At 36.6% G+C, this 19,148-nt stretch overlaps 1 protein-coding gene across 1 annotated transcript in view; it reads left to right on the top strand.

Moving 5' to 3' along the window:
- LOC110450221 (ras-like protein 3) overlaps nt 1-18,709 on the top strand; it is a 32,960-nt gene extending 14,251 nt beyond the window's left edge. The window contains exon 2 of the mRNA XM_021497587.1: nt 14,607-18,709. Within this exon, the coding sequence (XP_021353262.1) occupies nt 14,922-15,644 (723 nt within the window). The 5' untranslated portion in view covers nt 14,607-14,921 and the 3' untranslated portion in view covers nt 15,645-18,709. The remainder of the gene's footprint in view (nt 1-14,606) is intronic.
- The last annotated feature ends 439 nt before the right edge of the window (nt 18,710-19,148 follow it).

The following is a 19,148-nucleotide window of genomic DNA, read 5'->3' as shown; positions in this document are numbered from 1 at the left end:
TGTATTGTATTGTATGTATTGTATTGTATGTATTGTTGTGTATGTATTGTATTGTATGTATTGTTGTGTATGTATTGTATTGTATGTATTGTATGTATTATATTGTTGTATTGTATTGTATGTATTGTATTGTATGTATTATATTGTATGTATTGTATTGTATGTATTGTATGTATTGTATTGTATGTATTGTATTGTATGTATTGTATTGTATGTATTGTATTGTATTGTATGTATTGTATTGTATGTATTGTTGTGTATGTATTGTATTGTATGTATTGTATTGTATGTATTGTTGTGTGTGTATTGTATTGTATGTATTGTATTGTATTGTATGTATTGTATTGTATGTATTGTATTGTATTGCATGTATTGTATGTATTGTATGTATTGTGTTGTATGTATTGTATTGTATGTATTGTATTGTATGCATTGTATTGTATGTATTGTTGTGTATGTATTGTATTGTATGTATTGTTGTGTATGTATTGTATTGTATTGCATGTATTGTATTGTATGTATTGTATTGTATGTATTGTATGTATTGTATTTATTGTATTGTATTTATTGTATTGTATGTATTGTATGTATTGTATGTATTGTATGTATTGTTTTGTATGTATTATATTGTATGTATTGTATTGAATGTATTGTATGTATTGTATGTATTGTATGTGTTGTATTGTATGTATTGTATTGTATGTATTGTCTTTTATTGTATGTATTGTATTGTATGTATTGGATGTATTGTATTTATTGTATTGTATTTATTGTATTGTATGTATTTTATGTATTGTATTTATTGTATTGTATTTATTGTATTGTATGTATTGTAAGTATTGTATGTATTGTATTGTATGTATTATATTGTATGTATTGTATTGAATGTATTGTATGTATTGTATGTATTGTATGTACTGTATGTATTGTATGTATTGTATTGTATGTATTGTATGTATTGTATGTATTGTATTGTATGTATTGTATTATATGTATTGTATTGTATGTATTGTATTGTATGTATTGTATTGTTCCTCCTAGCATTTCTTTACTTTTGATTGACAATGATGTTCTTCTTGGCCATCCTGGTTTTTGATTACCAACGACATGTTCTTCTTGGCATTTCTTGACTTTTGATTTGCAGAGACAAATTCTAATCAGTGATTTTTTTTCATGTTTTAAACAACACTTTATTTGATTTTTTTGTCATGAGGGTTCGAATCCAGGTCTCCACGTTTTTCTCTGAAAGATTACACCTTTTTACTGCTCAAATTGTAATTATAAAATCCTAAAATCTCCCTTATACTCACCTAACGTTATTATCAGCGACATCTACACAATGGTACATTTGACACCAGGTCACAAGCAACAACTGTCAATATACAGAAACATCTCTCATGAACCTGACAGAAAATATTGAATGTCAAGTGAGACAACCATACAGGTCACTTAGGCCTCTTGTCCGCTCTGAGTACAGACATTTCATAAGTACACTTATTGCGTTCTACACTACACGAAAGTGGTTGTTGCTAGGTAACCAGAATCAGCACTAAACATGAGTCGGATGTCAGTGTTATATGAACTTTTGATATGCGACTTGTAAGCAATGGTTAGGCTCATCCAGGACGACTGGCTCATGGCAATATCTGTATGGTAATATATTCCTACTCGTATAATAAAAACATACTAAACACAAATCAGAAGTCTGTATCACACAAAACGATATGACCGGCTCATCTGACCAGACCATTTAACCAGCTCTCGGTAAACAGTTATAAACAACCGTCATCTCCGTCATCTTATATCATGTCTATAGACTTAAAACATTTATTCTTCCCATCTCCGCAAACCGAGACACGCTGTTGAATGCAGACTAGCATTCCCCTTTCCACGGTTCAAAGTACACTATGACTACAACCTATCCTATATCCACGATTACTTTGACTATTGCCTAAAACAGTCAACCATTTCGGGTTCTCTTGTCAACTCTGCCAACACAAGTGTAGCGTTAATACAGGCTAAAAACGATTGTCCTCATCCAATCTACAATGTACCCGTATAAACTCATCCATCTGTGTAACTAAAATATCTAGTAGTCCAGCACAAAAAAAATTCAACCTAATTGTGACCGGGTAATAGTTCTGATGATGACAGACTTAGTGTTTGAAACATGTTGACATTGCAATAAAATTGCCGATCACGTTCATGTGGATGTTGCCCAGTCTTCTTTACTTTAACTCGTTGGTAGGTTAGTTATTTTTGTGGTAGGCAAGTGAATCAGACGTAAGTTGTTAGGTAATGGATGGTAGTTGATAGGAAAGTGATGTTAGTTGGTGAGTTGGATAGGTTTGTTGGTAAGTGAGTGATGAACGAGCAATGCTCGTTGGTAGATAATGGTGTGCATTGGTAAGTTAGTGATGGACGAGCAATGCTGGTTGGTAGATAATGGTGTTCATTGGTAAGATAGCGATGGACGAGCAATGCTCGTTGGTAGGTAATGGTGTTCATTGTAAATTAGTGATGGACGAGCAATGCTCGTTGGTAGGTAATAATGTTCATAGGTGAGTTTATGATGGACAAGCAATGCTCGTTGGTAGGTAATGGTGTTCATTGGTAGGTTAGTGATGGACGTGCAATGCTCGTTGGTAGATAACGGTGTTCATTGGTAAGTTAGTGATGGACGAGCAATGATCGTTGTTAGGTAATGGTGTTCATTGTAAGTTAGTGATGGACGAGTAATGCTCGTTGTTAGGTAATGGTGTTCATTGGTAAGTCAGTGATGGACGAGCAATGCTCGTTGTTAGATAATGATGTTCATTGTAAGTAAGTGATGGACGAGCAATGCTCGTTGGTAGGTAATAGTGGTCATAGGTAAGTTAATGATGGACAAGCATACTCGTTGGTAGGTAATGGTGTTCATTGTAAGTAAGTGATGGACGAGCAATGCTGGTTGGTAGATAATGGTGTTCATTGGTAAGATAGCGATGGACGAGCAATGCTCGTTGGTAGGTAATGGTGTTCATTGTAAATTAGTGATGGACGAGCAATGCTCGTTGGTAGGTAATAATGTTCATAGGTGAGTTTATGATGGACAAGCAATGCTCGTTGGTAGGTAATGGTGTTCATTGGTAGGTTAGTGATGGACGTGCAATGCTCGTTGGTAGATAACGGTGTTCATTGGTAAGTTAGTGATGGACGAGCAATGATCGTTGTTAGGTAATGGTGTTCATTGTAAGTTAGTGATGGACGAGCAATGCTCGTTGTTAGGTAATGGTGTTCATTGTAAGTTAGTGATGGACGAGCAATGATCGTTGTTAGGTAATGGTGTTCATTGTAAGTTAGTGATGGACGAGCAATGCTCGTTGTTAGGTAATGGTGTTCATTGTAAGTTAGTGATGGACGAGCAATGCTCGTTGTTAGGTAATGGTGTTCATTGTAAGTTAGTGATGGACGAGCAATGATCGTTGTTAGGTAATGGTGTTCATTGTAAGTTAGTGATGGACGAGCAATGATCGTTGTTAGGTAATGGTGTTCATTGTAAGTTAGTGATGGACGAGCAATGATCGTTGTTAGGTAATGGTGTTCATTGTAAGTTAGTGATGGACGAGCAATGATCGTTGTTAGGTAATGGTGTTCATTGTAAGTTAGTGATGGACGAGCAATGATCGTTGTTAGGTAATGGTGTTCATTGTAAGTTAGTGATGGACGAGCAATGATCGTTGTTAGGTAATGGTGTTCATTGTAAGTTAGTGATGGACGAGCAATGATCGTTGTTAGGTAATGGTGTTCATTGTAAGTTAGTGATGGACGAGCAATGATCGTTGTTAGGTAATGGTGTTCATTGTAAGTTAGTGATGGACGAGTAATGATCGTTGTTAGGTAATGGTGTTCATTGGTAAGTCAGTGATGGACGAGCAATGATCGTTGTTAGATAATGGTGTTCATTGTAAGTTAGTGATGGACGAGCAATGCTCGTTGTTAGGTAATGGTGTTCATTGTAAGTTAGTGATGGACGAGCAATGATCGTTGTTAGGTAATGGTGTTCATTGTAAGTTAGTGATGGACGAGCAATGATCGTTGTTAGGTAATGGTGTTCATTGTAAGTTAGTGATGGACGAGCAATGATCGTTGTTAGGTAATGGTGTTCATTGTAAGTTAGTGATGGACGAGCAATGATCGTTGTTAGGTAATGGTGTTCATTGTAAGTTAGTGATGGACGAGCAATGATCGTTGTTAGGTAATGGTGTTCATTGTAAGTTAGTGATGGACGAGCAATGATCGTTGTTAGGTAATGGTGTTCATTGTAAGTTAGTGATGGACGAGCAATGATCGTTGTTAGGTAATGGTGTTCATTGTAAGTTAATGATGGACGAGCAATGATCGTTGTTAGGTAATGGTGTTCATTGTAAGTTAGTGATGGACGAGCAATGATCGTTGTTAGGTAATGGTGTTCATTGTAAGTTAGTGATGGACGAGCAATGATCGTTGTTAGGTAATGGTGTTCATTGTAAGTTAGTGATGGACGAGCAATGATCGTTGTTAGGTAATGGTGTTCATTGTAAGTTAGTGATGGACGAGCAATGATCGTTGTTAGGTAATGGTGTTCATTGTAAGTTAGTGATGGACGAGCAATGATCGTTGTTAGGTAATGGTGTTCATTGTAAGTTAGTGATGGACGAGCAATGATCGTTGTTAGGTAATGGTGTTCATTGTAAGTTAGTGATGGACGAGCAATGATCGTTGTTAGGTAATGGTGTTCATTGTAAGTTAGTGATGGACGAGCAATGATCGTTGTTAGGTAATGGTGTTCATTGTAAGTTAGTGATGGACGAGCAATGATCGTTGTTAGGTAATGGTGTTCATTGTAAGTTAGTGATGGACGAGTAATGATCGTTGTTAGGTAATGGTGTTCATTGGTAAGTCAGTGATGGACGAGCAATGATCGTTGTTAGATAATGGTGTTCATTGTAAGTTAGTGATGGACGAGCAATGATCGTTGTTAGGTAATGGTGTTCATTGTAAGTTAGTGATGGACGAGCAATGATCGTTGTTAGGTAATGGTGTTCATTGTAAGTTAGTGATGGACGAGCAATGATCGTTGTTAGGTAATGGTGTTCATTGTAAGTTAGTGATGGACGAGCAATGATCGTTGTTAGGTAATGGTGTTCATTGTAAGTTAGTGATGGACGAGCAATGATCGTTGTTAGGTAATGGTGTTCATTGTAAGTTAGTGATGGACGAGCAATGATCGTTGTTAGGTAATGGTGTTCATTGTAAGTTAGTGATGGACGAGCAATGATCGTTGTTAGGTAATGGTGTTCATTGTAAGTTAGTGATGGACGAGCAATGATCGTTGTTAGGTAATGGTGTTCATTGTAAGTTAGTGATGGACGAGCAATGATCGTTGTTAGGTAATGGTGTTCATTGTAAGTTAGTGATGGACGAGTAATGATCGTTGTTAGGTAATGGTGTTCATTGGTAAGTCAGTGATGGACGAGCAATGATCGTTGTTAGATAATGGTGTTCATTGTAAGTTAGTGATGGACGAGCAATGATCGTTGTTAGGTAATGGTGTTCATTGTAAGTTAGTGATGGACGAGCAATGATCGTTGTTAGGTAATGGTGTTCATTGTAAGTTAGTGATGGACGAGCAATGATCGTTGTTAGGTAATGGTGTTCATTGTAAGTTAGTGATGGACGAGCAATGATCGTTGTTAGGTAATGGTGTTCATTGTAAGTTAGTGATGGACGAGTAATGATCGTTGTTAGGTAATGGTGTTCATTGGTAAGTCAGTGATGGACGAGCAATGATCGTTGTTAGATAATGGTGTTCATTGTAAGTTAGTGATGGACGAGCAATGATCGTTGTTAGGTAATGGTGTTCATTGTAAGTTAGTGATGGACGAGCAATGATCGTTGTTAGGTAATGGTGTTCATTGTAAGTTAGTGATGGACGAGCAATGATCGTTGTTAGGTAATGGTGTTCATTGTAAGTTAGTGATGGACGAGCAATGATCGTTGTTAGGTAATGGTGTTCATTGTAAGTTAGTGATGGACGAGCAATGATCGTTGTTAGGTAATGGTGTTCATTGTAAGTTAGTGATGGACGAGCAATGATCGTTGTTAGGTAATGGTGTTCATTGTAAGTTAGTGATGGACGAGCAATGATCGTTGTTAGGTAATGGTGTTCATTGTAAGTTAGTGATGGACGAGCAATGATCGTTGTTAGGTAATGGTGTTCATTGTAAGTTAGTGATGGACGAGCAATGATCGTTGTTAGGTAATGGTGTTCATTGTAAGTTAGTGATGGACGAGTAATGATCGTTGTTAGGTAATGGTGTTCATTGGTAAGTCAGTGATGGACGAGCAATGATCGTTGTTAGATAATGGTGTTCATTGTAAGTTAGTGATGGACGAGCAATGATCGTTGTTAGGTAATGGTGTTCATTGTAAGTTAGTGATGGACGAGCAATGATCGTTGTTAGGTAATGGTGTTCATTGTAAGTTAGTGATGGACGAGCAATGATCGTTGTTAGGTAATGGTGTTCATTGTAAGTTAGTGATGGACGAGCAATGATCGTTGTTAGGTAATGGTGTTCATTGTAAGTTAGTGATGGACGAGCAATGATCGTTGTTAGGTAATGGTGTTCATTGTAAGTTAGTGATGGACGAGCAATGATCGTTGTTAGGTAATGGTGTTCATTGTAAGTTAGTGATGGACGAGCAATGATCGTTGTTAGGTAATGGTGTTCATTGTAAGTTAGTGATGGACGAGCAATGATCGTTGTTAGGTAATGGTGTTCATTGTAAGTTAGTGATGGACGAGCAATGATCGTTGTTAGGTAATGGTGTTCATTGTAAGTTAGTGATGGACGAGCAATGATCGTTGTTAGGTAATGGTGTTCATTGTAAGTTAGTGATGGACGAGCAATGATCGTTGTTAGGTAATGGTGTTCATTGTAAGTTAGTGATGGACGAGCAATGATCGTTGTTAGGTAATGGTGTTCATTGTAAGTTAGTGATGGACGAGCAATGATCGTTGTTAGGTAATGGTGTTCATTGTAAGTTAGTGATGGACGAGCAATGATCGTTGTTAGGTAATGGTGTTCATTGTAAGTTAGTGATGGACGAGCAATGATCGTTGTTAGGTAATGGTGTTCATTGTAAGTTAGTGATGGACGAGTAATGATCGTTGTTAGGTAATGGTGTTCATTGTAAGTTAGTGATGGACGAGTAATGATCGTTGTTAGGTAATGGTGTTCATTGTAAGTTAGTGATGGACGAGTAATGATCGTTGTTAGGTAATGGTGTTCATTGTAAGTTAGTGATGGACGAGTAATGATCGTTGTTAGGTAATGGTGTTCATTGTAAGTTAGTGATGGACGAGTAATGATCGTTGTTAGGTAATGGTGTTCATTGTAAGTTAGTGATGGACGAGTAATGATCGTTGTTAGATAATGGTGTTCATTGTAAGTTAGTGATGGACGAGCAATGATCGTTGTTAGGTAATGGTGTTCATTGTAAGTTAGTGATGGACGAGCAATGATCGTTGTTAGGTAATGGTGTTCATTGTAAGTTAGTGATGGACGAGCAATGATCGTTGTTAGGTAATGGTGTTCATTGTAAGTTAGTGATGGACGAGCAATGCTCGTTGGTAGATAATGATGTTCATTGTAAGTTGGTGATGGACGAGCAATGATCGTTGTTAGATAATGGTGTTCATTGGTAAGTTAGTGATGGACGAGCAATGCTCGTTGTTAGGTAATGGTGTTCATAGGTAAGTTAGTGATGGACGAGCAATGATCGTTGTTAGATAATGGTGTTCATTGGTAAGTTAGTGATGGACGAGCAGTGCTCGTTGCTAGGTAATGGTGTTCATTGTAAGTTAGTGATGGACGAGAAATGCTCGTTGTTAGATAAAGATGTTCATTGTAAGTAAGTGATGGACGAGCAATGCTCGTTGTTAGGTAATGGTGTTCATAGGTAAGTTAGTGATGGACGAGCAATGAGTGTTGTTAGATAATGGTGTTCATTGGTAAGTTAGTGATGGACGAGCAATGCTCGTTGTTAGGTAAAGGTGTTCATTGTAAGTTAATGATGGACGAGCAATGATCGTTGTTAGGTAATGATGTTCATTGGTAGGTTAGCGATGGACGAGAAATGCTCGTTGTTAGGTAATGGTGTTCATAGGTAAGTTAGTGATGGACGAGCAATGAGTGTTGTTAGATAATGGTGTTCATTGGTAAGTTAGTGATGGACGAGCAATTCTCGTTGTTAGGTAATGGTGTTCATTGTAAGTAAGTGATGGACGAGCAATGCTCGTTGTTAGGTAATGGGGGTCATTGTAAGTTAGTGATGGACGAGCAATGCTCGTTGTTAGGTAAAGGTGTTCATTGTAAGTTAATGATGGACGAGCAATGATCGTTGTTAGGAAATGGTGTTCATTGTAAGTTAGTGATGGACGAGTAATGATCGTTGTTAGATAATGATGTTCATTGTAAGTTAGTGATGGACGAGCAGTGCTCGTTGGTAGATAATGGTGTTCATTGGTAAGTTAGTGATGGACGAGCAATTCTCGTTGTTAGGTAATGGTGTTCATTGTAAGTAAGTGATGGACGAGCAATGCTCGTTGTTAGGTAATGGTGTTCATAGGTAAGTTAGTGATGGACGAGCAATGATCGTTGTTAGGTAATGATGTTCATTGGAAGGTTAGTGATGGACGAGAAATGCTCGTTGTTAGATAAAGATGGTCATTGTAAGTAAGTGATGGACGAGCAATGCTCGTCGTTAGGTAATGGTGTTCATTGTAAGTTAGAGATGGACGAGCAATGCTCGTTGGTAGATAATGATGTTCATTGTAAGTTGGTGATGGACGAGCAATGACCGTTGTTAGATAATGGTGTTCATTGTAAGTTAGTGATGGACGAGCAATGCTCGTTGGTAGATAATGATGTTCATTGTAAGTTGGTGATGGACGAGCAATGATCGTTGTTAGATAATGGTGTTCATTTGTAAGTTAGTGATGGACGAGCAATGCTCGTTGGTAGATAATGATGTTCATTGTAAGTTGGTGATGGACGAGCAATGACCGTTGTTAGATAATGGTGTTCATTGTAAGTTAGTGATGGACGAGCAATGCTCGTTGGTAGATAATGTCGTATTTTCATTATGAAACATATGAATTAATCAACAACTAAAGAATGTTGTATCACCCGAATACAGAAAAACATAACATAAACTTGTTATATCCTGAATTATGCTTAAACTATTATATTTTACCGATATAGAACGCACGGAAAATACTTCTTTGTTTTAATTTCGAGTCTCCGATTATTTCTGGAGATCGATAACAACTTGTGGTCATTTCGCTAAAAACTCCACTTGTGCCCTGTTTTGCTCGATACTTTCCGGGAGAAAATCACGGAATTTCCTAGGAAAGAAGTTTGCACCACCAAAAAACTGCCGAGAGATTTGTCTGCACGTTTTAGTTTATGGACTAAAATACGATTTATAGAGAACTAACTCCCTGGACGGCAAAGTCATGGCAAAAGCAGGGATCTAGTCAATTTAACGAATTTCTTTCACATAGAGTGGAGATATGTTAATGGTATTCATTAGAAGGTTTGCGATGTTTGGTGATAAGTTAGTGAAGTTTTATGTCATGTCATTGGGTTAACGGTTCACCTGCCGTCAATTAGCCACATTTTTGAACAGACAGGATAAACATCATGGACTTTTTGGCAGTAACAATTTTCCAAAAGATGAAAACCTTTAGGCGAGTTTGGAATACCACTGCTGTGTGAATATTGTGAGAACATGCATCTTTACTTTAAAAGTCGAACAGCCTTCGCTCCTCGTTGACCGTCATTGACCGTCATTTGTAAGGCTTCCCTACTAACTCCGTCAAATGAAAATATGACTTTCGGAACACAGTTAGATGTATTGGCCTATAACGGTGGTGGAATTGTTGGTGTAGTTATCCAGGCTATAATCAGTAACACTGCTCTGGTACGGAGACTGGACTTTCCATAGACAGTATAATTGTAAATGACGAGGTCATACTTCCGTAAGAAGGTTGTTTTAGCGCGTAATTATCCATTAGATCCATACTCGGCATGGTAGGAGAGGAACTCGAGTTGCTCGAAGCCAATGGCACTTTCAGACCCGTTGTAATATGTACTTTTAATCAGTATTTGACCTCTGTAATCAAAAACATCTGATGCACACTCATAAGTCTTAACTATTTAGATATATTGTCGAATCAAAACATTCTACTTATATTTGCGTGATATTTCAAGATCACTACTTGAATTTAGATTTGTTTGCTCATAATATCGTTTAAAACTATTTACGTTTTTTAAACCTATGTAAATAAGGTACCCCAAGGAGTCTCTTCTGTTTAACATGTAAATATAGGTACCACGAGGAGTCACTCTGTTTATCATGTAAATCAGGTACCACGAGGAGTCACTCTGTTTAACATGTAAATATAGGTACCACGAGGAGTCACTCTGTTTATCATGTAAATCAGGTACCACGAGGAGTCACTCTGTTTATCATGTAAATAAAGGTACCCGAGGTGTCACTCTGTTTATCGTGTAAATAAAGGTACCACGAGGAGTCACTCTGTTTATCATGTAAATAAAGGTACCCGAGGAGTCACTCTGTTTCATGTAACCATGTTAAGCGAACTCTCGTAAATTTGATTTCATGGTTTAAAAAGAAAGGAGCTTTTCAAAATTTGAAAATTAGTTAACAAGAGTTTAAAAAAGTATGGGGGCCAAAGTTTCATTTTACATGCTGTAGAGTTTCCACCACTGTGCTCTAAGGCGTTGTCAGGTTATCAACATTGTTCTTTTAAAACCGACAATTCAGGCCGCGTAGAAATTTGTTTAAGGCGATAAGTTTGCTTGTTAATATGCAAAATATAACTTTGTTTTCAACTCTATTCCTACATATATTTTTTATGCTACAAATATTTTGACATTTCTCGTTTGTATCACCTCTGAGTAAAACTAAACACTATTATAAAGATCCATTACGGCAGTACATCGCGGACGTATATCCATAATAGAGGAGAACCAAGTCAAAGAGCGCCAATCTTCAATCGATATCGGCCCCAATACCTCCGCCGTTAAATGGGTGGTGTGACAGTTGATAAGCATAGGCAGTAGGCAAAGAAACAGTTTGCCGTATGTGTTGTTAACAATTTGCCTTATGTGTTGTTAACAGATATTTTTTTAACGTGATGTTAACAGATTTGTAACGTAATGTCAACAGATTTGTAACGTGATGTTAACAGATTTGTAACGTGATGTTAACAGATTTTTAACGTGATGTCAACAGATTTGTAACGTGATGTCAACATATTTGTAACGTGATGTTAACAGATTTGTAACGTGTTGTCAACAGATTTGTAACGTGAAGATACTAGAATTATATCTCGATGCTTTTCAATTTTAGCGCCAATGCACAGAAAGTAGCGCTTGCTGGCTTTTACAGTTACCTAATGACCTAATATCGCTTAGCTTTAAAGGGTATCATTAAAAATTATATAAAATAATTATGGCCGTCGTAAAATATTTGGAGAATCAACACTATCACCCTTCACTGGCAATTACAGTGGTGACCAGTGTGTTTACCTAAGCTTTCCGTAAGACGTTATATACTAGTATTTTTGTGGATCGCCAGTTGCTTCTGAATGAATGAGGAGTACGTCTCTATAAACATAATAACTCCTGCTCATACCATAAATATTACACTATCAATACATTAACTCACTCAGTCCACGCCCACTTTCTGTCCAGTGTGTGTGTACCATATCGCTGACGTGTGGCTGTGTTGTTTATGTAGATAGTGACTGCATGACTAGATGACAAACCAGTATTTTGCATCATCTGTGACGTGCTTGTCAAACACACAAATTAATCATAGTCTCTTATTCTTCGACAACAAAGACAAAAGCAAATGCTTTCAAAGAGCGCGTGTCTTTGCATTAAGTAGGAGTAGATAACACCTGTATATCCGTGTAAGCATCTGTTCCGGATCCATTACCGAGCCGCAGCGCTCATCCGCTTTATCTCTAATGTTCGGCACACAGCAAATGAAGTGTGATATGCATTAGCTTTGTCAAAAGATCTTTCCCCATCACTTTAGAATTGGTAATATATATATATATGCAAAAAACTAAAGCAAAGTTAAACAAATGACAGAAAAAAATCAGGGTACAAAAAGATCAAAGAATACATTGAGGTATAAATGTGGTTATTGAAAATGATTTCGAACTGACGCCGAATCCATGACAAATTCAAGATGGTTTTTCGCCCTGAAGAAAACCTCGTGACATCAAGTACCCGTAATCGTTTACTAAAGTCGTGAGTGATCTATCTTAGCACATTTTAAAACTGTACTGAGCTGTGCAATATGCCTAAAGTGGCTACTACTACAGCGCAAAAAAATACCAATAAGGAAATGTTTTAATTTGACTGTGAACAACAACTGGCGACGACGTGTTTTTTGGTTCGCACAGAGTACATTTCTGATTGAAAGTAATAAACACAATTAGAGCTGAACAAACCAAGGGTAATCTGGTAAACATGTTTGAATATATGCAGCAAGTAACATTGTGCCGGTAATATGTGTTAATGTGTACGTAGAGCCTGTAATGATCCGCATTAATCTGGCTAAATCATCGATCCGTTTCCTGTTGACACATGCCGAAGCAAAGTTTTTATCCTACATTTGTAAACACGAGTAATGTACGAGGCTTGACGAAAAGTGTCAGTCCTCGAGATTAATGCCTTGCTACCTCATACTAGTTACCAGAGAAAGGCTTGCCACTTTCCGGCAAGCTGTCGTTAACACGTGTAAAGCGTTCGTCCACGGTTACTGCGATAATCCGAGTATCAATTTCCGTCCAATTAGATAACCTCCTGTTAATCCGTCGGTAAATGTGTGGACATGAATCGGTAAGTAGATGACGGGTTTTTTAACGTCGATATATCGCCAGCATCACGATAAATATAATTGATCTCACATAATTAGCAGAAGATGTACATTTCATTCGACCATGAACGCAATGGGAGCCGTGTCACTTTGACACTTCTCCTTCCGCCTCGCATACATATCCTGATAGCATCGCCTCCCGCTTCGCAAAACGTGAAATCGTCATTTGATGCTAACATTTGGGTCACGTTAAGCTGTTCCGGGAATATCGTTTACACTCACGATACAGACACTTCGATACCGCGAAAATAAGGAAACACTTACATTAAGATCAAGAATACCTGTAAATTCATGCTGTCAATAAATGTAAATGTTGATAAAATGGATGTTAAGAGAACTTTTGTTCAGTCCTTGCATGGCATACAACCGGCATTACATTTAAGTTTGATACAACATGTATATATAACAGATTCAACTTTGTAATATTTACACGTCTATCGTGGTATGTATTTGCGCAGCACGACTTTCTATATGTTTACCAACGTATGTAATTGTATATCAATGACGTGTTCACCATTTCCTAGGCGTATGTATTGTATGATATTGACGTGTTTACTAGTAGTTTAATGGACATTATATGTATTGTATGATATTGACGTGTTTACCAGTACTTTAATGGACATTATATGTACTGTATGATATTGACATGTTTACCAGTAGTTTAGTGGACATTACATGTATATGTATTGTATGATATTGACGTGTTTACCAGTAGTTTAATGAACATTACATGTACTGTATGATATTGACGTGTTTACCAGTAGTTTAATGGACATTATATGTATTGCATGATATTGACGTGTTTACCAGTAGTTTAATGGACATTGTATGTACTGTATGCTATTGCCGTGTTTACCAGTAGTTTAATGGACATTACATGTATATGTATTGTATGATATTGACGTGTTTACTAGTAGATTGATGAATATTGTATATACTGTATGATATTTACGTGATTACCAGTATATTGATGAACACTGTATATACTGTCCCCTATTGACGTGTTTACCAGTAGTTTAATGGACATTATATTTATTGCATGATATTGACGTGTTTACTAGTACATTGATGACTATTGTATATACTGTATGATATTGACGCGTTTACCAGTATATTGATGAATATTGTATATACTGTATGATATTGACGTGTTTACCAGTAGCTTGATGAACATTGTATGTACTGTATGCTATTGCCGTGTTTACCAGTAGTTTAATGGACATTATATGTATTGCATGATATTGACGTGTTTACCAGTATATGTAGTTAAGTATATATGTTTTATTCAGATATCTTCAACGAAATTTTATTATATCTTAATGCTAAGGAAATATTGATGTTTTCATTAGATATGGTAACACCCTTTTATAGATAACATTATTCATTCGTAATATGTTGCTGTATCGATTTATCTACAGACCCATGTAACATGAACAGTTTGACATTTCGCAGAAATTGTTTTTATTCAAAATGGCCGTCCGTGTCATGCTAACGTACGTCTGTATTACACACCTGTCGACTGAGTGTTATTAATCTCCTGTCTAAAAGGTTTAGTTTTACCTTCCACACTTTTAACATGATATGCTGTTTCTATTTTCCAGGTGTGCATAATACCATGACACACAGAGATTGAAACAGGTGTGACGAGAGCCGGGCCTACTCTGCTATAGTCTTACATTCACGCCAGACTGCCACACTGATCAATATTTTCAAGTTTTACATTTGAAGGATAATCGTTATGAAGTCACAAGAACTTCAATTCTCCGTTTTTTCTTGGGATTTGATAGAAACAGAATTTTTAGCTTGTACTCCAAAGGAATAACGGAAACCCACTTTTGTTTCAAATTGAAGTTTACGAAAGAATTGTGCAAAGTGAAAAGGTAATATCAAATAATTGAAAATCACCTAAAGGCATTATGGCAGATATGGATCAAAGAAATCGAATTGTGTTTCTCGGAGCCGGGCACGTGGGGAAAAGCTCCATCTTAAAACGTTTTCTACAGGGTACCTTCTCAAGTGAGTATAAGGAAACAGTGGAAGACTTATACAGTCGGGAGTACGACGTCCAAGGACACCATTTAAAGGTGGATTTCCTTGATACCGCCGGAAATATTGCCTTTCCGGCAATGCGCAGATTATCAATAGCTAATGCGCATGCGTTTGTTTTAGTTTACTCTTTAACAAGTGAAGCAACATTTGTTGAAGTGAAACAGTTATGGGAAAATATCAAAGAAGTCCGTGAGAATTACCAAGAAATTCCATGTGTTATAGTAGCTAATTGCATCGACATGGAGAACAACCGGCAAGTGGAGAAATTTGACGCGCTAAACTGGGCTTACAATGACAACCTGGGGGGCGCTTTCGTGGAGGTTTCTGCAAAAGACGACGAATGTATAACAGATATATTCAAAATTCTGTTTGAACAACTAAAAGTTCCACGTTCTAAACTACCGGAAAAGTTCAGTCTCCTAACACGGCGACTGAGCTCTCATTCTTTGGAACAATCCGACCACGAAGCTGAGCCAAAAACCCCTACAGAGGAGAAGAAGTTTTTTCGGAGTCGAAGTCTGATAAGAAGGGGAAGTAAGCCAAAGGTTAAAAGGTCGTCTAGAAATAAAAACGACTGCGAGGTATCATAGTGCCTGACAAATCTCGCGGTGCTTTAAAGTCTCGTGATTCTAACAAGTCTCGTTACTCTACCACGTCTGGTGATACTACCAAGTCTCGTGATGCTGTGTAATATTGACGAACCCCTACGATTTTAGTACAGGTCTTACCTGTTTACGAGTAAGGATATGTTGCCAGAACGTTGTGTAACATAACCGGACAAACCTTATTTCTCACAATTATACAGGCTCACGTACAAAAGGAAATGAGTGTGGTTGATTTGTTAGCAGTGTTGTACCAGGAGTAACTGACACTAGTTAGTAGTACTGGAGGTATAGGTAAATATACGCGTGTACGTGGTACAGGAGTGTTCAGAGAGAAACATCATTTTTTCTGAAATATACGCATTCTAATTAAAATACAGATCACTTCTAATAGATGTCAAGTTATCAGCACCTCCACCAGAGTCACGTGACTGAAGCCATCATATTTGTTTGATCGTATTTTATTAGATTGTCCATATTTTGACTTTGGCCACATCCTGTTTGACGATTTTGTGGTCGATTTTGAATGTAAGGGAGGAATGACAAGGCTGACATATTCTTCTAGACTGTACATAGAAATAGTAAAAGTTGACATTTGCCTTCGATTTCTGAAAGGAAATGACTTCTAGACATTTTCCACAATGTTTAGAAATGTATTGTTCACGGTTCATTATTAACTTTTAGTTTCCACTTTTTACGTTTTCCTCTACATGTGTACTTATATATTTGCCTGATAAGAGTAAGTGACATGTTTCTGTCTACATTAACATGTACAGTGAACTTTGTTGGTCCGGACCATTGGTTTCTGGCGGAATCACGATGGCCCGGATTATTTATAGTATCCAGAGAGATTTTTTTGTTGATGTCCGGATTGGCAAAGTTTTCTATGAAGTCCGGACTGACAATGTATTTAATCTAGTCCGGACTGACAAGTTATTTAATTAGTCCGGATTAACAAGGTTTTTAATTTAGTCCGGACTGATCCGATTTTTCCTGTAGTCCGGATACATGGAATCGTTTTAAGCCGGGTTACTACGACGCTTTTCTGTAGTCCGGTCTTATGAGGTTTCCTATTGTCTATATTACTGAGGTTTCACTTAAAACCGGACAAAGGAGGTTTTTTGTTTAGTCCGGGCTTATTATGTTTTCTTTAGTCAAGACTAAATAGATAACCCTTTTATCTAGACCAGAGATTTTTCCGTAGTCTGGGCTTATGTGATATTCCTGTAGTCCGGTCTATCGAAAATCTCCTGTTATTCCGACTAACGCGATTTTTCTTGCTTGTAATTCCGAATAACGGGATTTTTCTTACATGTAATTCAGACATTTCCCTGTGGTCTGGATTTACCAGTTTTGTTGAATATAATTGATTTTACTTTCTCCTTTTTCTCACTGTTGATATACATCATAAAAAATTGAGACTGCAGAGATGGTGGTCAAATGCTCCATAAAAATGGCATATTTTCGAAATTTGTTGATGTTATTAAATTGTATACTCATTTGCTCACACGGAAAATTGATTCCGATAATTTTCCTCATCTTGAATTGTTGAATATTTTATATTTCTGTTTACTACTTTTTTTAATGAATGTTTATGAAATACTTGTACATCATCGTTCACATTTTTATTAGGCAATGCCATTCATTGTTTTTATAGTTTTATCGTGTAGAGAAAGATCGCGTCATATTTTGAACACAATCAATGTTGCACTTCAAACTGAAAACTAGTTGTAAAAAATACAGGTCTCAGTGAAGTAAAAAAAAAAAATGTAAGTTGGTGAACTACAAAGGATATAAGTAAGTTAAGAAATTTAATATATTAAAGCAATAAAGGATATACAATTGTAAGTAGGCTAAGATATATAATTTATCAAACTGTAAAGGATATACATGTATATAAGTTAGGAATATAATATATTAAACTATAAAGGATATAAGAAGCTTTAGTTAACAAAAGAGAACGATGTTAAAAATAGTAAACTACATGTATAAAGAACAAAAGTAAGTAGGAATATATTTTAGTAAACTTCAAAGTTTAGGGGTAATTGATCATGAAGTTGTATCGCCAAACACAATCGGGGAAATAACATCGTCTCACTGAAATAACCTCGTCTCACTGAAATAACCTCGTCTCACTGAAATAACATCTTCTCACTGAAATAACCTCGTCTCACTGAAATAACACTTGGCCACTACATTTTTCTGATAGGCTACTAATGATATGAATAACCATGCAATCCACATGTAGTACGATCCTTGAAATGGTGGTCACAGGTAAGTGAGGAATTTGATGTAGAAGTGAGATAAGAAATAACAATGTAACAAGTTAGTAAAGAAATATCATTGACATAAGTAGGTTAAGAGATGTATTATAGTTACTACAGGAACATGATGAAAGAGATCACAAATTAGTTCAGCGATATAACACAGTGGTCAAAAGTAAGACAAGAGATAAAACACAGTGGTCAAAAGTAAGACAAGACATAAAACACAGTGGTCACCAGTAAGTCAAGACATAAAACACAGTGGTCACAAGTCAGTCAAGACATAAAACACAGTGGTCAAAAGTAAGTCAAGACATAAAACACTGTGGTCACAAGTAAGTCAAGACATCAAACACAGTAAGCAAGTTAAGAGATATATCAGTGGTCACAAGTACATGTAAGTTAAGAAATATGACACAGTGGTCACAAGTAAGTTAAGAAATATAACACAGTGGTCAAAAGTAAGTTAAGAAATATGACACAGTTGTCAAAGGTAAGTTAAGAAACATGACACAGTGGTCAAAAGTAAGTTAAGAAATATGACAGAGTGGTCACAAGTAAGGTAAAATATAGAACACAGTGGTCACATATAGAGATATAACAGTGGTCACAAATGAGTTAAGAAATATGACACAGTGGTCACAAGTAAGGTAAAATATAAAACACTGTGGTCACAAGTACATTTTTTTTGTAAGTTAGGAAATATAACACAGTGGTCACAAGTAAGGTAAAATATAGAACACAGTGGTCAAAAGCAAGTTAAGAAATATGACACAATGGTCACAAGTAAGATAAAATATAGAACACAGTGGTCACAAGTAAGTCGAGACATCAAACACAGTAAGCAAGTTAAGAGATATAACACAGTGGTCACATATAGAGATGTAACAGTGGTCACAAGTACATTTTTTTTGTAAGTTAGGAAATAGAACACAGTGGTCAAAAGTAAGTTAAGAGATATATCAGTGGTCACAAGTACATGTAAGTTAAGAAATATGACACATTGGTCACAAGTAAGTTAAGAAATATAACACAGTGGTCAAAAGTAAGTTAAGAAATATGACACAGTGGTCAAAGGTAAGTTACGAAACATGACACAGTGGTCAAAAGTAAGTTAAGAAATATGACAGAGTGGTCACAAGTAAGGTAAAATATAGAACACAGTGGTCACATATAGAGATATAACAGTGGTCACAAATGAGTTAGGAAATATGACACAGTGGTCACA

Source organism: Mizuhopecten yessoensis, unplaced genomic scaffold (assembly GCF_002113885.1).
Source record: "Mizuhopecten yessoensis strain PY_sf001 unplaced genomic scaffold, ASM211388v2 scaffold5133, whole genome shotgun sequence".
NCBI classification, from domain to species: Eukaryota; Metazoa; Mollusca; class Bivalvia; order Pectinida; family Pectinidae; genus Mizuhopecten; species Mizuhopecten yessoensis.
The sequence above is the reverse complement of the archived record's forward strand: the minus strand, read 5'-3'. Positions and strand labels throughout refer to the sequence as shown.